This window comes from Hylobates moloch, unplaced genomic scaffold (assembly GCF_009828535.3).
Source record: "Hylobates moloch isolate HMO894 unplaced genomic scaffold, HMol_V3 SCAFFOLD_8, whole genome shotgun sequence".
NCBI classification, from domain to species: domain Eukaryota; kingdom Metazoa; phylum Chordata; class Mammalia; order Primates; family Hylobatidae; genus Hylobates; species Hylobates moloch.
In genome coordinates this window covers 51,828,121-51,850,653 of record NW_026652283.1, presented here as the reverse complement: position 1 = coordinate 51,850,653, position 22,533 = coordinate 51,828,121, and the positions used below count along the sequence as shown (strand labels likewise).

The 22,533-nt window shown below is 51.6% G+C and overlaps 1 protein-coding gene and 1 long non-coding RNA gene across 3 annotated transcripts in view; one reads left to right on the top strand and one right to left on the bottom strand.

Moving 5' to 3' along the window:
• Positions 1–334: 334 nt before the first annotated feature.
• LOC116473144 (uncharacterized) lies at positions 335–1,962 on the bottom strand. Its single transcript, XR_004249253.1, has 3 exons — positions 1,807–1,962; positions 1,403–1,486; positions 335–744 (listed from the first exon to the last, which is right to left on the bottom strand). It is a non-coding gene; the product is annotated as an uncharacterized LOC116473144 (long non-coding RNA).
• Positions 1,963–9,683: 7,721 nt separating this feature from the next.
• TTC39A (tetratricopeptide repeat domain 39A) overlaps positions 9,684–22,533 on the top strand; it is a 35,611-nt gene continuing 22,761 nt past the window's right edge. Inside the window, exons 1-5 of one of the 2 annotated variants that reach the window (XM_032160810.2) lie at positions 9,684–9,833; positions 10,127–10,231; positions 19,038–19,169; positions 19,785–19,861; positions 20,684–20,751. In XM_032160810.2, coding sequence (XP_032016701.1) covers positions 9,790–9,833; positions 10,127–10,231; positions 19,038–19,169; positions 19,785–19,861; positions 20,684–20,751 — 426 coding nt within the window. In that variant the 5' untranslated portion in view covers positions 9,684–9,789. Of the gene's footprint in view, positions 9,834–10,126; positions 10,232–19,037; positions 19,170–19,784; positions 19,862–19,893; positions 20,048–20,683; positions 20,752–22,533 lie in introns of those variants that run through there. The other variant, XM_058442405.1, reaches the window with a different exon arrangement.

Genomic DNA, 22,533 nt, shown 5'->3' with positions numbered 1-22,533 from the left:
TTTAAGCAGCTACCACCAAGCCCAAACTGCCTGGCTCCCCTGGGATCTGGTGCAAGTCTTGTTCCCACCGTGGTTGCTTCTGCAGGCTGTCTCCTTCTGTTTGTCATAGTTGCTCCAGGGGAGCTACAGTCCTTCCTGACTTCTGTCCCTTCCTTTGTGAACGGACAGCTCTAATGGCAGCCACATGCTCTGATGAGTCATGGTTAAGAGCAGCATCTGGGGCCAGGAGGTGGTGGCTGGTTAACTCTTCATGGGCCAGTGGCTCTCTCTGCCAGAAGATCAGGTCAGGTGGAGACACCCGCCTCAGGGCTCGGTGCACAGTGGACATTTGGGGAGTGTTGTGGGTGACCCCCACACAGGCACTGGGAATGCAGGGGAGAGGGGGCCAAGGGGGAAAGGGGCCAGAGTGTTGGCTTTGGATTCAGGAGGGATGGATTCCAGTCCTAGCTTGCCACTTAATAGGTGAGTGACCATGCGTGAATCAAATGAACCCCATGCCTCAGTTTCCCCATCTGTAAAATAGCAATTATGGGGATCATTTGAGAAGGCAGTGTAAACTGCCAGCTAGCAGTGAGTGCTAAACCGCGTTTTTCCCGCCTTCTGGTCTCGTGCAGTCACTCAGTGGGCGAGATGGTGGGATTAAAATCCAGGCCTGACTCTGGGGGCTGTCTTTGTCTGCACGAATGCCCCCATTAATGCGGGAGGATGGTGACGGCTCAGGTGGGGGCCGCTTCGGGGCGGAAGCTGTGGGGAGGAGAAGTGACAGTAAAGTGGACCTCAGGTCCCGGAGAAGAACTTCTAAGGCCAAATAGGTGGGGACGTATGAGGAGGGCGCGAGCTCCCGGCCCGGGCGGTGTCTGAGCAGAGGGCGCCGGGCTCTCACCTGTCGGAGCGGGGGTGGGGGCCGCCCAGACCCCCCCGGCGGTGCGGGAGCGCGGGTCGCCGCGGGCGGCCATGGCCCTACCGTGCGGGTGGGGAGACCGAGGCTCGGCCCGGCCCCGCCGCCTTCCCCGCCCCCGGCGCGCCCCTCCCCGGCCGCAGCGTCCGCGACCGCACAGCGCCCGGCTCGGGGTTCCGGCGGCAGCACCTGGGCCGCGATTGGCGTCCGGCTGGGGCAGCGCCGCCCGCGCCCCTCGGCGATGACCTCGGCTGGCGGCGCCCCAGGAGCCCTGCCCGCGGGGTAAGTGCGCGGCTGGGAGGCCCGGGGGCGCGGGTGGCGCGGGTTGGGGCCTGGGCAGGTGGTGGGCGCCGCGCCAGGCCTCCCCCGCGCACCGGCCTGGGGCCGCACTGCGGCTTCCAGCCCCCACCCCGCCCGATCCCTGGGAGCCGCCGCCGCCGTCAGGAGTGGGGGCGGGGGGCTGCGAGGAGATGGAGGCGCGGGGACCCCGGGTCGGTCACTCACCTTCTGGGTCCCAACTTTCTCACGGAGCTGTAGTCACAGACACGTTCAGAGCAGCCTTCCCCACCTGCCTCGTGGCGTTCACTCCTGTGGGGTGGGCCCTGTTACTCTCATCCCCGTTACAGATGAGGAAACTGAGGCACAGCACTTAAGTGACTTGTCATCGGTCACCCAGGAGGTAAGAGTTGGGGGTGGGATTTGAACTCAGTTCTGTCTGTTGTCAGATCCCCCCACCCCATCATCTTCAGGGACATTAGGGGAACTTAAACGGCTAAGGTTTGGGCCAGCCGGACCCACTGGGTGCAGCAGGAACCTGGGTAGTAAAAAGTGGGTGTTGTCACCTTCAACGTGGCTCTCCTGCCCAACCCTACCCACATCCCACTGAGAAACCCCTATGGGACCCCTACCTAGATCACCCCCCATAGCAGTGACAGCTGCTACTGCCAGGAGACCTTCAGCAACTCTCTGCTTTTCCTGGGCCCCAGTGGGCAGGGCACGGGGCAGCTGCTAGGAGCCCTGACTGCTGGGAAGTTGCTGGGCAGAGAGCCGGCCCAGGTGAGCTGGGAGGAGGGCTCACCCTGCCTGGAGCCTCACCACCACTGACAATATTTGCTAAGGGCCCGAGGCTTGACACATGAACAGGGAGGTGACGGGGCTGGTGCCAGCTGGCAGCTGGAAGCCTCCACTGGGCTTGCGTGTGTGTGGCTCTATCAGGGCTTGGAAGCTGGGTTGCTGGGGGACACCCTGGCCTGGGAGAGGGTTGCCTGGTGAGTTTAAGCTTGATCATTTTTGTTGTGTGACTTTGGCCAAGTCCTTTACCCTTCCTAGACTTCTGGTCCCTCCTGTGGAAAACACGGAGAAATGGGGCTGGCTGCTCCTTTCCTGTTCTGGGCCCAAGTCTTTGTAAAGTTGGAGGTTGTGTAGGTTCCTTCTGCGCAGCCCTGACTGAGTACCACCACCCTGCTGGGTCCAGAAAAGTGGTTTCCAGGAGAGAAGGCAGGCATGGAGCAAGGTATCTATCAAAGAAGTCTAGACTCCCTGGCTGAAAACCACATTCATCCCACTTCCTTATATGCTTACATCCCTGCCTAAGTGCCCTCTACAACCCCGGGCTCCTCTGGCCCTGCTGCAGGCCTCAGGACAGCAAGCTTGCTCTTCTCACGCTGGTGGGTCTTCCTCATGCGAAACTGTACCTGCCTCTCTGCATGCCTGCCCACTCTTCTTTGAAGCCACCTGTCCATCTGTCCCCACCCCTGGTTAGGGTCATCCTGGTGGGGTCTGAGCAGAGGAGGGCCACATGCAGCGGGACCATTCTCACCTTCACTACAGAGACACTCACTCAACAGACACTCAGCTAGGCCTGCTCTGGGCCCAGATGGTCATTGGTGAACAAATCAAGCCTTAAATCTCTACCTCTTTAAAAATTATGAAATATTGGCCGGGCACAGTGGCTCACACTTGTAATCCCAGCACTTTGGGAGGCCGAGGCGGGCGGATCACGAGGTCAGGAGATCGAGACTACGGTGAAACCCCATCTCTACTAAAAATACAAAAAAAAATTAGCCGGGCGTGGTGGCGGGCGCCTGTAGTCCTAGCTACTCGGAGAGGCTGGGGCAGGAGAATGTCGGGAACCCAGGAGGCGGAGCTTGCAGTGAGCCGAGATTGCGCCACTGCACTCCAGCCTGGGCGACAGAGCGAGACTCTGTCTCAAAAAAAAAAAAAAAATTATGAAATATTTTAAGCCTTCAGAAAAATATAGCAAATAGTAAAATGAACTCACAAACCCTTGCCACCCAACTTTGTCAGATATTTACATTGTGCCCCATTTATTTTATATTCTTTTTAAGAAATAAACCATAGTAGAGACCCTTGAAAGTCTTGTGGAAACCTCTTCCCTCCTTCCCTCTCCAAATTAATTGCCATCCTAAATTTAGGTATTATCATTTCCCTGTTTTTATTCTTTTGTTCAGTGAGTGTAAGTCTTAAAAATATGTAGTTTGTTCTTACTTCAAAGTTTTCTGTGAATGGAGTCCTATAGCATGTGTTATGCTGCAGCTTGCATTTTCACACTCAACTTCAGGTCTCAGATTTAGCCTTGATCCTGCAGCTCTTGTCCCGCTTGCCCTGATGTGTGATATACCACCCTATGTAGACACCTCCATTTGTTTATTTATCCTTCTTGATGGATGTCGAGGTGTTCCCAGTGTCTTGTTATTCAGACAGTGAATATTCTTGTACGATGGTCCTTTGCACATGTGTTTCACGAGGGTGCCCCCTAGTAGTGGAATTGCTGGGTTGTTGGATATGTGCACTCGATCTAAAATAAAAATAAAATAAAATTAAAAATAGAGACAGGATCTCACTTTGTTGCCCAGGCTGGTCTCAAACTACTGGGTTCAAGCAGTCCTGCCTTGGCCTCCCGAAGTGCTGGGATTACAGGCGTGAGCCACCGCGCCTGGGCCACTCAATCTTTTAAAGTTATTTAGTTTCATTATAAAGTCAGTGCTACTTGATCAAGAAATGATGATACTGCTGCATGCAGTGGCTCATGCCTATAATCCCAGCACTTTGGGAGGCCCAGGCAGGCTGATGACTTGAGATCAGGAGTTTGAGATCAGCCTGGCCAATATGGTGAAACCCTGTCTCTACTAAAAATACAAAAATTAGCTGGGCATGGTGGCGCACACCTGTAATCCCAGCTACTCGGGAGGCTGAGGCAGGAGAATCTCTTGAACCTGGGAGGCGGGGGTTGCAGTGAACCCAGGTAGTGCCATTGCACTCCAGCCTGGGCGACAGAGCGAGCTTCTCTCAAAAAAAAAAAAAAAAAAATGGCAATACATAATTTTAGAAAAAATAATAATTACTCACATTTTCTGAGTACTCTTGTGCTTTCCATAGTCTTAGTCGTTCTTCACAAAAACCGTGGGAGGTAAGTACTGTCATTCCCATCTCCTTCATGAGGAAACGGAGGCTCATAGAGGGTATGGAACATTCCCGAGGTTATCCAGCAAGTAATAGCTGCAGCTTGAGTCTAGGGTTGTCTGCTTTCAGAACTCTTGCAGGCCACACTGTGTTAGGTCATGCTACATCACTCCGTGATACATTTATGTGCAGCTAAGGGGGACTCTTTGGAAGGACAGTCACAGTCATTTTTGCAATTTAGAAAGATCACTTCAGAAGCAACAGATCCCCACGGACAGATTATTTTACTCGTTGAGCCAAAGTTCCCCTCAGTGGTGGAGCAGGGATTAAAATCCAGCTCTGACTGCAGTTGGCTTCCTGAGCGACCGCTCTGCTGCCTCATCCACCCCACACCCACCTCATCCTGACTGGGATGGAGGTAGGAGGATTTTCTGTTCTCAGTGGGAACTGAGAGTCTCCCAGCTCTACCCAGATCTGCCCATGAGGCACAGAAGTAGCAGTCCAAGCCAACTATAGTAGAGAAGTGAGAGGGCAGGGGAGAGTGGGGGTAGCTCTGGGCTACCTGACACCCCCTCCCACCCTCTAGCTCCCTTCTCATTTGGGCCTCAAGTGTGGGTGGGATCTGAATAAGACAGCCGCCACCACTATGCCAGAGCTCCTGGCATTGGCCACCAGCTCTGCTCCATCCAGCCCAGCACCTCTTCTCCACGTCCCTCTCCTCGGTCCCCAACACACAGTGGAGAGACCACCATCACCACAGGAATAGATGTCACCTGGGCCAGGCAAGGTGTCCCGGGAAAAGAAAGGTCTTGGAGACACAAGGGCAGCCTGTGGAGAAATGGAGTCCTCAGTCTCAGCCAGGTGAGGGGAAAGGTTTGGTGCTGTTGCTTCCACAGAATGCATTTTTGTCTTCTCCCAGGCTCCTGAATGGAGCCTGACTGCGTTCCTGTCTTCACTGCCTGTCCCTGCTTATCTATCAAAGACAGATAAGGGTGCCTGCTGGCAGGACTGAGTAAAATAATGCAGTCATCAATTTAGATAACTTGAAGTGGTAATCTTTGTGGTGATGGGTGGTTGTTAATGCTATTATTAAGTCAAATGGGGCGGAGGTCTCCAGCCTTCCTGAGCTCTCTAGCCACCGCAGCCTCACCCCTCCATTTAGCTGGCCTTGCAGAGCCTCTGTCTTCCAAGCCCTTCCAGAACGCTTGTACCTCCTAACTGTGGTGTCATGCCTCCAGCCCTGTGTGTGTGCTGTTTCCCCTTCTTAGACTTCTTTCTCCATCTTGTTCTCAGTTTGATGGCATTTTCCTTGATGCCATCCTACTTCCATGATGCCATCCTCCTTCCACTCAGCCTCCTCAGTGCCCCAGCCTCAGTTAGAGGTGTCTTCTGGACCCCTTTGGCCCCCAGTGATTCCCATTATCACAGCCCTGAGCACTGTAGCGGTCGCTGCCCTGTCTGCATCTGTCTTCCGTAGGCGGTGAGCTCCTGAAGAGGCAGGCCTAGGTCTGTGTCCACTCTGTGTCCCCAGAGCCCAGTCCCACGCATAGCCTACAGCACGAGATTTGTGGGTGCTTGTGGGAGGGAAGGAGGGAGGAAATCAGCCCTGGGTTCAGCTCACTCCCAGTCTCGGGGAGGTCACCGCAGACAGCCTCATCCCCATTAAGAGGTACCGGGGCTGCCAAGGGAAGGACTGTGCCCCTCTGCATTGACTGTCCATCCGGCCTGGATCTTTCTCTCCAGGTAGACCAAGTAGACAGGACCTCTTCCTTGGTGGGGGATGGAGATGGTGACGGGTGGGTGTGTGTGCAGAAATGGGAGGCAGGCTCTTGGCTCAGAAATTGTTTAGAGGTTGGCATAAACCACAACAATGGGCTTGACTCCCTGGGGCTGAGCTGATGGGCACTGGCTCAGGCAGAAACTTGGGTTAGAATGCATGCTTGGATGTGTGACCTTAGCCAAGTTACCCGTGCTCTGTGCCTCAGTTTCCCCATCTCCAATAGGTGTGGAGGGGTAATAATCCCATTTCACAGGGCATTTTGAGAGCAGTTAGAATGCCAGTTAAACACCTAGGCAGTAGATGCTCACTGCCGCTTCACTGATTGATCCAACAGAGATGAATGGCTTGAACACCAGTCACTAAGGCTATGCCCTGGGCACAGAGACAGACACCATCCCAGCCTCTGAAGAGAGGGGCAGGGGCTGCATCAGGTGGGGTCTTTTAGGCCATGGAAAGGAACTTGGCCTTTACCCTAAGAGCAATGGGAAGCCAGGGAAAGATTTTAAGTCCAGAAGTGACATTTGTGGTTTTTTTTGTTTGAGATGGAATTTTGCTCTTGTTGCCCAGGCTGGAGTGCAATGGTGCAATCTCTGCTCACCACAACCTCCGCCTCCCACGTTCAAGGGATTCTCCTGCCTCAGCCTCCGTGGTAGCTGGGATTACAGGCATGTGCCACCACGCCCGGCTAATATTGTATTTTTAGTAGAGATGGGGTTTCTCCATGTTGGTCAGGCTGGTCTCGAACTCCCGAACTCAGGTGATCCGCCCGCTTCGGCCTCCAGAAGTGCTGGGATTACAGGCATGAGCCACCACGCCCAGCCAGATGTGGGTTTTAAAGATGTATCTTTGGCAATTATGGGAGAGACAGGTTAGGGGAAATAATGCTTCCAACATTCTGTCTCAAAGAAACTACCTAGAGGCGGGGATGAGTTACAACAAACATCCTTTAAAGTACATTCCTGGCCAGGGGCAGTGGCTCATGCCTGTGATCCCAGCACTTTGGGAGGCTGAGGCGGGTGGATCACCTGAGCTCAAACACCTGAGGAGTTTGATACCAGCCTAGCCAGCATGGTGAAACCTCATCTCTACTGAAAATACAAAAAATTAGTCGGGCATGGTGGCGGGCGCCTGTCATCCCAGCTGCTTGGGAGGCTGAGGCAGGAGAATAGCTTGAACCTGGGAGGAGGAGGTTGCTGTGAGCTGAGATCGCACTACTGCTCTCCAGCCCGGGCAACAGAGCAACATCCTGTCCTCAATAAATAAATAAATAAATAAATAAATAAAATAATTAAGTACATTCCTGAGCTCCCACAGAAGTAACAGAAACCCCCTCCAGCCAAGAGTGAAGAGAGAACTGAAGTCAGGCTGGCAAACAAGATGAAGCCACAGCAACCTTAGGCTATTTACACATTTCAGAAATCTATAGCCAGGAGTTTCCCACTCAACAGATGGGAAAGAAGGTCTTGGGCCTACACAGTTACAGTTTGAGGAGCTGGAACTTAGCATCCCCCGACTCAACACTTAAATCTGGGACCCTCCAAGGGCTACAGCCTCAGTGAATAGGAAGATTGGCTAGAAAAAAGGTCCGCCCCCACCAGCAAAGCGAGACAGCATTTCTGGTGGGGAAAAAAAGACTCCCTAAAAAATTATAAATACTGGTCTGCAATCACACAAACTTTGGGTTTGATGGCACACCACTACCTTTGTGGTCCTGGAAACCATAAACTTAAAAAAGTAACTTAAATGGTCTCAGGGTGGTAGTTCCCCCAGGAACCCGGCCAAAGTAAATGAAAAATCCTTCCTGGAGCAATGTATCCTGTCCCACATCCCTTTGGATCTGTCAAACATGAATTTCTAATATAATTGCAAAACACACAAGGAAATAAGCCACTGTGAGCAGCAGGCACCAGAAACAAGAAAGAGCAGAATTAGTTTCCTTGAGAGTCTAAAATGCTAGAATTATGAGATATAGAATAGAAATAATTAGGTTTAAAATGTATAAAGGAATTGAAGATGGACTTGAGGCAGGGAACGTAATACTACCCCAAATAACTAAGATTTGAAAAAGAACCAAGTGGAATTTCACAAAATGAAAAATATAGTCATTGAAATGAAAAATTCAGTAGATAGGATAAGTAGCAGGTCAGACACACCTAATGAGAGAGCTGGTGAAATGAAAGAAATTACTCAGGGTCTAACAGAGAGCCCAAGAGATAGTATAGAAGTTAGTTAAGAGACATGAAATATGGAATAAAAAGGTCTAACAGAGAAGAGAGAAGAAGGTGGAAAGAGTGGAATGGAGAGTGTTCCAACAGACCTGGATAAAGATGGTGCTGGCCTGGACCAGAAGGTATTGGGCATAGAAGGGGTTGATTGAGAGATGTTAGGAAGTAGGCTGTGGCTTATACCTATAATCCCAGCACTTTGGAAGGATGAGGTGGGAGGATCACTTGAGCTCAGGAGTTCGAGACCAGCCTGGGCAACATATGAGACCCTATCTCTGTAAAAATTCTTTAAAAAAAAAAAAGGAAGTAGAATTGATGGGGTTTAGTGTTTAGTGGAGTTTAGTGATAGAGGGGATGACAGAGGCCAGAGAAGGGATATGGCAAAGATGATTATCAGATTTTTGACTTGAGGAATCGGGTAGAAGAGTGTTGCTCTTTAAAAAATGGAGGACAGGCATGGTGTCTCACGCCTGTAATCCCAACACTTTGGGAGGCTGAGGCAAGAGGATCACTTGAGCCCAGGAGTTCACTGAGACCAGCCTGGGCAACATGGCAAGACCCCATATGTACCAAAAAAAAAGAAAGGCAAAGACTGGGGGAGAACAGTTTGGGAGAATGAACAAGAGTTCAGTTTTGAAAAAGACATGTTTCAGTTTGCCTGGGAAGATCTGCTGATGCATCTCAGAGCAGGAGACTTTAGAGCTGGGCCTTAAGGTATATGTAGGAGTTTACCTGGTGGAGAGGGAATTTCTTTTAACTAACTTTTGGGAAATAGGATTTCCCTTCAGGGAGAGCATCAAGCCCCTTTCTGGAACATTCTTTCACTCAAAGGAGGCCCCTTGAGAAGAGGCATTATGAAAACATCAAATAGACAGGGCTTCTGGGATCTCTTAGTTTCATCTCTCATGTTTATATGGGAAAGCTGAGACCCAGAAAAGTCAGGGGTTTGCTTTCCTAGCCTTGGACTCTTCATTCATTCGTTCATTCATTTACCTAACAGATATTGATTAAAAGCCTACTTTGTACCGGATACTAGTTGCTAGGGATACAGCAGTTAAAGATTCTTGCTTCTTGGAGCTTATAGTTTAGTGGAGCAATGTATCCTGTCCCACAGTCCCTTTGGATCTGTCAAACATGAATTTCTAATATAATTGCAAAACACACAAGGAAATAAGACAATAAACACAACAATAAGTAAAATATGTCAGAGGGTGGTAAAAGCTATAGAGAAACATAGGGACTGGAAAGGGCTCAGGTATTCTGGAGGAGCCATTGGCAGAGTGAATTTGAAAGGCCCTGGGCCTCTTGCATGGGGCCGCTGACCCTCAAAGCCCATTGTGACAACGTCTGGGATTCTAGAGTCCAGGCCTGGGGGAGGGGGAGGCCTTGGAGAAGGAGGAGGGAAAAAGGGGCTGTGGGATTTATTGGGTGGGCTGCACCCCCCCAGGGGGCAGCAGAGCCCAATGGGTCAGAAGGGCCACAAAGACTCCCTTTACCCGTGTGGAGGGTAAGATAATTAATTCCTGAGGCCTTTTTGCACCTTGCCCTTGGCCCCTCCCCCCGCCTCCATCAGATCTCAGATGACATACCCTTCTGCTCCCCCTCCCACCCTTGGGAACACAAAGAGGTGGGTCCAAATTGTCCCTGTGTCTCAGTACAGAGTGGCAGCCTGGAAGAGCTCGTGACAGGCACCCAAGGCTGGCCAGGGAGGCTGAGTAGACCCAGGGAGGCTGTGAGGCTCTGTTCCAGCCAGGAGAGGCTGGAGGGCCCCTGTGTCATGCCCCACATCTCTTCCCCCAGGACTCCTGAGAGCAGCCTCCACGAGGCCCTGGACCAGTGCATGACCGCCCTGGACCTCTTCCTCACCAACCAGTTCTCAGAAGCACTCAGCTACCTCAAGCCCAGGTGAGGCTGAAGCCCCGGTTGGGTAGGGGGTGTGCGTGACGGTCAGGGAGAACCAGAGGTCTTGTATGAGAGAAACCCTGTGTAACTAAATGCCTTCGGTTTTTGGGTCACCAGGACCTCTGAGAAGTCCCATAAAAATGGCTCAGGCTCCATTCCATGGCCTGCGTGCAGCCAGGCCCTCTCCAAGGTCATTGTGACTTACTTCTCCTTAGGCTCTTGAGGGTTCTTCACATTTCGTTACTTGTTCCTGCAGAATCCACTTGGAGTTTCTTCCTCACCAGCTCTCACACGACTCGTTTGTTTATTTTTCCCCAAAGCACTAAAGACTTAGGTTGCCTGCTTTCCTGGGTGTTTTAGGGCAATCAAGAGGGCTGCTTGCTTGACCATTTCCTTGAGTGCTCACTGCCATGTTTCTGTAAATACAAATCAATAATGTGCGTATACTCCTTTTTCTTTACTTAACACTTTTTCTCAGTTTTAAAAATTGAGATATAATTCAGATACCATAAAACTCACCCTTTCTTATGACTTTAAAACATTTATTGGGCTGGGTGTGGTGGCTCACACCTGTAATCCCAGCACTTTGGGAGGCCAAGGCGGGCAGATCACTTGAGGTCAGGAGTTCAAGACCAGCCTGGCCAACGTGGTGAAACCCCATCTCTACCAAAAATATAAAAAAGCCTGGCCAACGTGGTGAAACCCCATCTCTACCAAAAATATAAAAAGTTAGCTGGGTGTGGTGGTTTGTGCCTGTAATCCCAGCTACTCAGGAGGCTAAGGAAGGGGAATCACTTGAACCCTGGAGGTGGAGGTTGGAGGTTGCAGTGAGCCGAGATCGTGCCACTGCACTCCAGCTTGGGTGACACAGCAAGACTCTGTCTCAAAAAAAAAAAAAAAACAGAAAACATCTATTGATAGATGAGAATTTAGCTTCCTTACACCCCTGCCCCACCTTCCTTCCCTCATCTTTCTCTTGTCATTATATCACAATATTGGGATAAATCAATAATCAGTGTTTAACTAGGCACGGTGGCTCCTGACTATAATCCCAGCACTTTGGGAGGTTGAGGCAGGTAGATCGAGCCCAGGAGTTTGAGACCAGCCTGGACATGGTGAAACCCCATATCTACAAAAAAAAATACAAAAAATTAGCTGGGTATGGTGGTGTGTGCCTATAGTCTCAGCTATAGTGTATAGTAGCTATAGTCTCAGCTACTTGGGAGGCTCAAGTGGGAGGATTATATTAGCCCAGGAGGTTAAGATGCAGTGAGCTGTGACCTTGTGCACCACTGCACTCCAGCCTGGGCAACAGAGCAAAACCCTGTCTCAAAAAAAAAAAAAAAAAAAGAAAAGAAAAGAAAGAAATAATCACTGTTTACCTTACTATACCTTTGTGATTAATGCTTATTGCAAAGACAATCATGTGTGAGACTGTTTCCTTCTAGAGTTAATAATTTTCTTGCTTTTCCTATTGGCCTAATTTGCTAAACATTTGTCTGTAAGTCTTTATAACCACTCCATCAGATCATCCTATCGTGAGTTTTTCCCAAAATGCTGAAACCTATGAAGTAAGCACTCAGTACCCCCCTCATTTTCCTGGAAACCTATCCTTGGGAGGACAGGCATGTCTTCTGGCTCCTCCCGGCTGTTCCCTGGAGCTCCTTTGCTTTTCTCCTGTTTCTTTGATTCCAGGTCTTGTCTCTTGTGTCCCCCTCGTTTGCCAGGGAATGTCCTACAGAAATTCCCTAAGAAAGGCCGGGCACAGTGGCTCATGCTTGTAATCTCAGCACTTTGGGAGGCTGAGGTGGGTGGATCATTTGAGGTCAGGAGTTCAAGACCAGCCTGGCCAACATGGTGAAACCTCGCCGCTACTAAAAATACAAAAATTAGCCGGGCATGGTGGCGAGTGCCTGTAATGCCAGCTACTCGGGAGGCTGAGGTGGGAGGATCGCTTGAACCCAGGAGGTGGAGGTTGCAGTGAGCAGAGATTGCTCCATTGCACTCCAGCCTAGGTGACAGAGTGAGACTCTGTCTGGAAAAAAAAGAAAAAAAAGAAATTTTCTAAGAAAGACTTGCATAAATATATTTTTTTCCCTAAGAATTTTGAATACCTTGCTTCAGTGTTCTAGCATTTACTGTAGCTGTGAGAACCGAAATTCTTCTTACTTACTCCTTCTCCAGAAAGGTTTAGGATTGGCTCTTGTATTTCTGAAAATCTGGAATTTTACCATGATGTGTGGCAATGAAGTCTTTTCTATTCTGGATTGTTATGCGGGCTCTCAGTTCTGGGAAATGCTCTTGTACGATGGTTCCATCTTGTTTCCCTTTCCTGGGCTTTCTTTAACTCACCGTTTGGACCTCCTAGGTCAGTCTTCTTCTGAGCCTTTTCCCTCTCCCTCTCCTTTTTCCCATTGCTTTATCTTTTTATCTCATCTGAGTTTTGGAAGATTTCCTCACCCTTCTCATTAATTCCTTCTGTTGACTTCTTTATCTCTGTAATCATATGATTAATTTCCTGGTATTCTTTATTCTCTGAATTTTCTTTTTTCCCTGTAACATCTTCTTCTTGGTTTATGGTGCACTAACTTCTTTATATCTATATTTGGAATATGAGGCCCTTAGGACAGTGCCTGGCATGTATTAAGTATCTAATAAAGTATTTATTGTTATTATTGTCACAGAATATTATTTCTCTTTAAAATGGTTCGTTCTTTTCCTGCATAACTAGGCTTTCTCCGTGTTCCTGGAGTCTGTTTAATGGGGGAATCCTCTTCTCATGGGGTGCTTTCTTCAAAAACCCAACCATCCCCGGCTATCTGTCTAGTCTTGTTTAAGAATGAGTTCATGCGAAGGCCAGCTGGGAGGTCTGTGCCAAGCTGCCTTGTAGTTAGTGGGGTTGGCTTTGGATGACCTGGCAGAGAGCTGGCCCCCAGATGTCAGCACCCGGGATGACTTGGCTTCTCCAGAGAGGAATCCTCCATTTCTCAGCCTGGACAAAGAGCCCTGGCGGCCTGAATTGGGAGACTAGGGGCTGGGGTCTAATCATCTCTGCCACCTATTACCCCCAGTCCCCCTCTTTTCAGCTCCAGCTTGTCCCCTGCACCCAAGCCCCAAGGAAAAGTGAATGCTGAGGCCGGGGGACTGGTTTCCACAAGTCCCCAGGCCTGACCTGTTCAATTTCTGTAGACATGATGGACCCATCTTTCTCCCATCTAGGGTCAGTGGCCCAGCTTCTGGGGTGGGGTGGGTGTTCCAGGGCATGTGGCAGTCTCCATCCCTCACTCCCACCCTCTGAGGGGCCCTGGCTTGAGGGGGTCAGGCTGGGTGGTCAGGGCCTGCAGCAAGAGTGTGGCCATGGCCTGAGGCAGGCCCAGCCACAGCCTGCTCTGCCTTGGAATGTCCAGGTTTCCCTCTCAGTTTTCTTGGAAGGCTCCCCAGCTCTTGCTTCTCCCCTAGTCATTTCCTGTCGCTCACTCGAGCCTAGACCCCAGACCATAGCCACCCTCCTGCACTGGAAACCAGCTGCCCAGGACACAGCTGCTCAGCCTGTCCCACACCCCAAGCACAGACACCTCAGGCACCTTTCTCCTCACCCACTGAAGCCCCAACAAGGCCGTGCCTTAGCCTACTCTAAACTGTCCTGCAGACTTGGGGCCAACAGAAGGGAGTCGAAACACAGGAGAAAATACTAAAACCAAAGGCCGTGGCTGCGCCTGGGTCCTCGAGCTGTCCCTGCCACAGGGTCCCTGAAAGGGCTTTTCCCTCTGTGGCCCCCTCACCTCAGGAGGGCATTCTAACAGGAGTCCTGTAGCACTCAGGATCCCCAAAGGAAACCCTCGTCCTAACAGAGACACCCCAGGAAACCAGTCTTCCCATGGAGCCACCTGTTACCTCACGTGGGAAGCAGTGCAGCTTCTGTTTCTTAGCCCCTGCCTTATTCCAGAAAAGGATCCTTTCTTTCTTTCTTTTTTTGTTTGTTTGTTTGTTTGTTTTTGAGATGGAGCGTCACTCTGTTGCTCAGGCTGGAGTGCAGTGGTGCGATCTCAGCTCACTGCAACCTCCACCTCCTGGGTTCAAGCAATTCTTCTGCCTCAGCCTCCCGAATAGCTGGGATTGCAGGTGCATGCCACCACGCCCAGCTAATTTTTTATATTTTTAGTAGAGATGGGGTTTCACGATTTTGGCCAGGCTGGCCTCAAACTCCTGACCTCAGGTGATCCGCCCGCCTTGGCCTCCCACAGTGTTGGCATTACAGGTGTGAGCTACCACACCAGGCCCTTTCTTTCTTTTTGAGTTTAACAGTTTTCCTCCAAATAGTAGTGTCAGTAGCACACTCCCCCCATACCACCTGTGACAACCCAAAATGTCTCCAGAAATTGCCACATGTCCTCACGTTGGGAGTGGGAATACCCTGGCACTTCCATTGAGAACCACGGGTCTAGAGAAAATAATTCTTGCTAGAAAACAGCCTCCCTTCCTCACTGATGGCCACCGAAGCTTCAGAAGATGTTGGGCCCAGTGTCATTCGCTGTTCTTCACTGAACACACATTGTCTCATTTAATTGTCCTGGTCCCATGCAGTGGGGGATGGTGCTCCTCTTTCTCTCCGCCTGGGGCATCTGGGCTTTCCTAGCTCCCTTCCCTGCCTCGCCTCTGCTTTCCATAAGTCACACCTTTGAATAGCGTTGTCTCTGCTTCTAGCGTATTTCACTTAGCACTGAGTCTGACCTGACACACTGTCTCTGCGACATGGAGGCTACTGCTTTGGGCTTTCTTGAATTATATGATCGTGGTTAATAAACGGCAGACTGGGATTCGGATCCAGGTCCTCCAGCTGCACAAACCACACACCGACTGCTGTGTGTGTGGTTTGCCATCCCCCTTGGGTTGGCGGCATTTACCTTGGGCGGGGCCTCACATCTGCCTCCCCCAAACCACGAGGAGTGAAGGAGGTGGAAAGGGTGCACCGGGGGCACGTGTGGGGGTGCAGCAAGTTCAGGGTATGCCCTTGAGTGTTCTGTAGTTTCTCTGAGGGAAGAGGCAAGGTCACCTGCCAAGAGCAAGGGGCCAGGTGGTGTTGCAGGGATAACGAGGAGAGGGGAAGAGGTGTTTCTGGGCAGGATGCTGGGCCTGGCTGAGGCTGAGGCCCCAGCCCAGCCTGTGTCTGTCTGTGTAGGGGCAGCTTTCTCCAGCATTGCTCAGTGGCCGTGTGGAGAAGGTGGGCGGTTGCATGGCTCCTGAGCTGGGCTCCTAGCTGGGTTTAGCAGAAGGTTGGCAGGCTTGGCATTGAGTATGTTGACGAGAGAGAGAGACTGGTATGAGGACACTAGGCTAAGCAGTCAGGAAAAGGGGACAGGCTGGAGGAGGGAGGATGGGCAGCGGGAGTGATGAGCCAGTACAGGCAGGTCAGGAGGCTTATAGCTGGGAAGGTGGCGGCATCCTTTAAGACTCCAGAAGCAGAGCCATTCTGTGTGATGAAGACAAGGTGACTCAAAGGATGGAGGTGGTTGGGCACCTGTCACTTGTTCATTCAGCAACAGCCTTTGAGCACCCTTCTGGGCCCGGCAGTGTGCTGGGTGCTGGGGCTCCATTACTGAGCAAGATGTGGGCTATTCTCAGGGTCCAGTAGGAAAATGGTGAAACAAGCAATAAGGGGTGCCGAGAACTACCCAGGGACCCCACTTCCTATGGGAAAGGGGCTAGTCAGGAGGGCTGCCTCATTCCCTGGGGCTCATTGCCAAATAGAAATTCGGGGTCATTTGTTCAAATATTATTAAAATTTAAAGACAGTGACAGCAGAGAATTAAACCAAACATGGGCCCTTTTTAGGTACAGGCCCTGTACAACGGCATAGACCACACACCCATGAAGCTGCCCTGGAAGGCTTACTGGAAAAAGCGACAGTTACACTGAGATGGACTGGATGAGAAGTAGTCAGCCAGATGGAGGGGGCGCTTCTAGGCAGAGGGAACAGCCTGTGCAAAGGCTGGGCAGTGAATGAGGGTCTGGAGTATCTGAGAGATGGAGACACTCACCCTGGCTGGAGTGGGAGGAGCTGAGGCCGGTCCCAGAAGGAAGAGGGCAGGGTGATGGACAGCGGACTGCGGATGGGGAGTCCATAGAAGCGACTTGGGCTGGAGAGGAAGACAATGAAGTGGGGTCTGAAAGGACCAGAAAGTGGAGTAGGGGGAGCTTCAGTGAGCACGAAGGGGCAGACTTGGAGAGGCCAAGGGGCTGCCTCTGCCTTCCAGTGCCCTCCCTATCCTGACAGCTGGTCTGGGCCCAAGAAGGTGGGACCCCAGTAGACATGTCCCAGAGTGAGGGGACAGCTCAGGAATGAGGGGACTGGTGACCTGGATGATATATATGCAAATAAGAACTTGGGTACAAGCTAAACTTGGAGTGCCTGAGGTTTGAGGGTTGTTATACCTCTGTACCCCATTTCCCAGTTCAGACTAGAGTTGGGGGCTTCCAGGAGGTAGGCTGGGGAGGGGCTAGTATTCTTAGCCACAGGTGCCTGTTGGGGCCTTGGACCTCAGACTAGAAATTCCACTTTGTCTGCCAGCTGCCCGGGTGGGGCTGTCCTCCTTTCTGGGCCCAGCACCAGACAAGGTTCCACAGGTGGGGCTGAGCAGGTGGTGCTGAGTCCCAGGCCACAGACCTGCAGTGGGAGAGGAAGAGAGAGACAAGGGCTTGAGAGATGGAGAGGCCTGGGGGCTGGGGGTGTTATCTGGGGGATAGGTCTTTGTGCTGCCGGGGAAGCCCCTCCTCAAGGAGAAGGTTTTTATGCAGGTAAGTGACGCCGGACACAGAGGGACTCATATTTAGCGAGCTTTGGTGCAGTGGCCCCTGGCCTGAGTATTCTGTTTAAGCCATGCAAAAACCCGTGGGGGAGAAGAGTTAAGGTTTTCCTTCTGCAGGGAAAAACTTGAGGCTCAGAGAGGCTATGAGACATGAGACATGCCAGGTCACACAGCTGGTAGCTGGCAAAGCTGAGACTCCAACCTGTGTCTGAGGGACTCTGAAACCTGGTTCTGGCCCCCACTCTGGGCAGCCTGCTCCTCTCTACAAGCCACTGCCTGCAGATTAAGCAGTCCTGGCAAAGGCCTGGGAGCATCCAGAGAGTGCCCCCCGGCTGGCGACTGGTGGAGCAGCCTTGGTTTCCTTCCTTTGACCCTCAAGGATCACAGGAGTGTCACCCAGAAGTAACTTAATTTACGAGTGTTTTATGAACAGGAAAAGCAGGAAAAGGGGTAAAGTCACATGATTTCACAACCAAACAGCCTGTAAACCTTAGTCATCTCTCTTTCGTCTGAAGTTCCCAGCATAAACCTGGCACTGAGGAGCTTCATAAATAATTCACAAGGAGACCTGGGGAAGGGGGTAAAGGCACTCCCATTCAGTCCCACAGGCTCGCAGGGACCCGGGCAGGCGGCATTATCATCCCCATTTTGCAGAAGCAGAAATCTAGGCCTGGACGTGTTAAGTGACTCCCTCCACATACAGAGAGGACCTGGCGTTGTTCCCGTCCCTCCTTGCCTGTTGCCCTCTCCATGTGATGGGCTAAATGCCACCCCCTGCCCCCAACACAACCTTCAGCTGAGGAGCCTGGGGCAATGAAGGAGCAGGGAGCCTGGAGGCTCCTGAGGCCACCTTGGCTCAGCCCTGACATCGGTGCTGAGGACAGAGATGAGTCACACACAAGCTCTGTCCTCGAGGTGCCCACAGTCTGGGGAGAGCTGAGCCTATGCTGATGTCAGTTCAGCGTGGCCCGTGCCTCAGTTACAGATGGAGTCCCTGAGGAGGAGGCCTGGATTCCCAGTGGCCTGGGAGGCATTTGAGGGCCTTGACAGATATGTCAGGAGATGTAGAGGAAGGGCATTTCTTTCTTTTTTAAAAAAATTATTATTACTTTTTAGAGACAGGGTCTCACTATGTTTCTCAGGCTGGTCTCAAACTCCTGGGCTCAAACAATCCTCCCGCCTTGCCCTCCCAGAGTGCTGGGATTACAGGCATGTGCCACCACACCTGGCCGAGGAAGGGCATTGCAATCTGAGGGAACAGCCTGGGCAAAGGCCCGGAGGAGGGAAATGTGGGATTTTCTCATGGAAGGTCTGTGTGGTTCATTGTGGCTGGGGGTGCAATCTTGAATGTGACCAGATGGGGGTGGGTGAGGAGCAGAAGCATCAAGCGGGCTGGAGAGGTGGGTAGGGCTGGCGTCTCATGGAGCTTTAGCCCCGGCAGGATCTCCTAGGATATGGGAGCCATGGGAAGGTGTAACCATTGGGCACCATGATCAGATGAGGGGAGGGAGTGGGAAGAGGCAGCAGGTGACTAGTGAGGAGGTCCAGGGAAGTGGGGTTGAGGGCGGCCCAGGAGTGGGGTTTGGGCTAAACAGGATCTCACAGACAGGACTTGGGCTCAGCCTGCAGGAGGTGGGGGCAGAAGGCAAGAGGGTAGCACTGGGTGCAGAGAAGGGCAGCCTCTGGCCGACATACATCAATCCCTTTCTCAGTGCTCATGGCAGCTATGCTGCTGCCACCCTTACCGAGCTGATGAGGAACTGAGGCTCAAATCTGGTAGATCACTTAGGGCCACCCAGCAGGAAGAAGGCAAGCTGGAAACAGAATCCGAGGTCTTTTGAATGCAGTGAGCAGATTAGACCTGACCAAGGCCCTCCCCGTGCCTGGACCTCCAGTCCCCTCGCCTCACTGCAGAATGGAGGAGGGTGGAGATGAGCTGCCCAGGGCCAGCTGCCTCTGGGGCTCTATACGGTGGTGCTCTCAATGTCCCTTCTCTTTGGCAGAACCAAGGAAAGCATGTACCACTCACTGACTTATGCCACCATCCTGGAGATGCAGGCCATGATGACCTTCGACCCTCAGGACATCCTGCTCGCCGGCAACATGATGAAGGAGGCACAGATGCTGTGTCAGAGGTTGGGGGCATTGGGAGCAGGGATCAGAGGTTGGGAGGCCCATCCTTCTGTCACCCTGGCCCATTCCAGGGCCTAACATGCCACTATTTGCACTGCTGCTTTCGGCTAAGAGGTTGTCTCTGCATGTGCTAAGAGCCTTCCCTATTGGCCCTGCCTCAGGAGCTACGTTGTCTGAGCCAGTCACTGGGCAGCTTTTAGGGACCAGGGTGACAGAGTAGAGGAGAAGGCACCAAGACCTGGGTGGGCGGAAGGGTAGGCCAGGCTGGGCACGAAGAGACATTAAGGAGAGGAACCGAAATGTGGGACAGGCTGGGAGCCGCCAGGAGCAGCATCACCTGGCCAGGAAGCAGGTTGGCCAGGAGCTGCTGTATAGCCCCAGCCCCAGGACTGATCAGGTGGTAACTGTCCCCATTTTACCAGTGAAGACACTGAGCCTCAGAGAAGTTAAGTGACTTTTTTGCCAGAATATCAAACCTCTTCTGCCTGACCCCTAAGCCTGTGTTCTTTCTGTTAGCTCTGTCTCTCTAGGAATGTTCTACAGTGTAGCAGAGAGGGGCAGAGACAAGTGTGGCCTCTCTCTAGTCCTCACCTGAGGCCCCTCTTTTTCCTCTTCAGGCACCGGAGGAAGTCTTCTGTAACAGATTCCTTCAGCAGCCTGGTGAACCGCCCCACGCTGGGCCAATTCACGGAAGGTGTGGCATCCAGGACATCTTCTCAACCATGCTAAGCCCAGGCGGCCAGCTCCAGGCCCAGGAAGGGGCAGTTTTCTTCCCTGTCATCGCCTAGGGGGCCAGGCCCTGGTGTCCATGCCAGGACACACATGGGTCGGACCTGGGGCCTTTTGAGGCATGGCTCTCTAGTGAGGGTGTGGGGGGCAGGTGAGACCCACTTATGTGATAGCACTACTGGCTGAGAACCTGCAAGTCAAGAAAAGGGAAAGCTGTCACAAGGCCAGGGCTCTGCTCCTCAGGCCAACGGGTGTTTAGAGTTGTATGTGCAGTTAAGTTTACTGATTTAATTATCCTAGTGATCGCATGGGCCCCAGAGGGGAATGTGGTTTCAGCAGCTGAGTCACTGGGACAACATGAGAAAAGGTGGTCTGGGCTGTCATGGTCCATCCAGGTCTTTGTGCCATGACCACATGCAGCTGTCCTGGAGGCAGCAGTGGCTGACCACAAGCAGTGAGGGGCTCTGCAGCGTAGGGGAAAGTGGCCTTACCCTCCTCAAGAGCCCTGGAAGGTTCTAGCGCCCCACAATGTATCTGATGTTGCTGAGTACACAGCACCTACAGTGGTGCTTGGAGAACAAGACTAGGCAACTTTCTAGGGGAGGGTGTGAGCTAGCTTCTAAGGACAGTGATGAATGCCCTGAAGCACTGGGTGACGAGTTAGGGGACAGGAGAGGTGCTGACATAGGTTCCCTTTGCTTTTGGGGAAGTGGGGGTGTGAGGATTTGTCCCAGGCCTCCTGACTAGAGTCCCAGGAGGCCACGGGGCTTTGGTTTTCTCCCCACAGAGGAAATCCACGCTGAGGTCTGCTATGCAGAGTGCCTGCTGCAGCGAGCAGCCCTGACCTTCCTGCAGGTAGGGACCCCCACTTGTACAAGGAGGCTGGGATTTCAGAAGATCAATTTCCACGTCCAACCACGAGCCATCCCCTAGAGCAGCCGTGATCCATCCCCCATAGCAACCATGACCCATCCCCTGTAGCAATCGTGACCCATCCTTCACACTCCTGCCCCTGGCAGGGCTCAAAAGGAAGTGATGGGCATCATCTCCTCACATCCCGAGCACACGCACTCCCACCATTACCGGGATGCTGTTTCCACTGTGTGACTGCTGCATTTCCTGTTAAGGGTCATGTGGGGGTGATAGGCATTGTCTCAAAGCCTGCTTTCCATTTGATTCATTCAACAAGCATTGTAGCACCTATGATGTACCGGACTTTTTGCACACGGTACAGGTATGTAGTTTTTACATACCTTACACACATTACAGTTTGTTTTGCTAACATTTATAGTTGTTATTTAATCTTCACCACAGAGGCCTGTGAAGGGGAGACTTAGAGGAGAAGGGTCACTTTCCCAAGGTCACATGATTAGCAAATGATGAGCACAGATTTGAACCTAGGTCTGATGAAGTTGGAGCCCAGGCCTCCTCACCACACAGTGGGAATGATGAGAACGATCACTGCATGCTTTTGCCTGAAAGCCTGGGTTATAATGAGAACACATCATCATCCTTATATATGTGTATTTAGCAGGAGAGGGCATTTTTGTGTTGGGGTGCTGGTTAATTTCATAGCTTTTTTTCTATCTTTTTGACTTGGGGAGATTAGAATTGGATTAATCCTAATCCTTGCTTTAGGATTCACTGTAATGATTGCACCATAAATGACATTTTGTTTTGTTTATTACATTTTTACAAATAATGAACACCCACCAACACCACACCCAACTGGAGGACAGAACACTGGCAATAACTCTCCTCACCCTGGGGCTCCTCCTCACCCTGTCCATGCACCCAACAGGGGAATCACTACCTAGAGTATTATGTTTATTGTCCTCTACCCTTTTTTTTGTTGTTGAGACGGAGTCTCGCTCTGTTGCCCAGGCTGGAGTGCAGTGGTGTGATCTTGGCTCACTGCAACCTCCGCCTCCTGGGTTCAAGCAATTCTCCTGCCTCAGCCTCCAGCTAATTTTTGTATTTTTGTATTTTTAGTAGAGATGGGGTTTCACCATGTTGGCCAGGCTGGTCTCGAGCTCCTGACCTCAAGTGATGTGCCCACCTTGGCCCTACCCTATTTTTTTTTTTTAAATAGCTTCCTCAGCTTTGTACTCATGTCTGAACAGCATATTGTGATGTTTCCATTGGTTTTGAGCTTCCTAAGTGGTATGGGTCTTGCTTTCTTCACCCGGCCTTATGTGACTATGTCGCTTGCTTTCTTCACCTGGTCTTATGTGTTATTCCCTTGCATGAACACACCACAGTTTGTTTATCTGTCCTTCTGCTGGTGGCTATTTGGGCTGTTTCTGTTTCTTGGCTATCATGAACTTCCACAACCCTTGTCCATCCGTTTCCATTGTGTGTACACAGTGAATAGAGTTGCTGGCGGGCTGTAGGCAACAGAGCTTTACATTTATAAATGTGATAAATACCTGCTTGTTGTAAAAACCACAAACAATCCAAAAACAAGCATCCCCCCTCCTTTCTCGCAGTCCCTCCACCTAGAGGGAGATACTGTTAACCACTGGGCGTGGCCCCTCCAGGCCTCTCTCCAAGCACAGAGTATGTGTACCTGGGAGGCTGGTCCAACCCTGGGCATTTTAGAGGTTTTGTTGGGCCAAAGTGCAGGGGGGGCTGGTT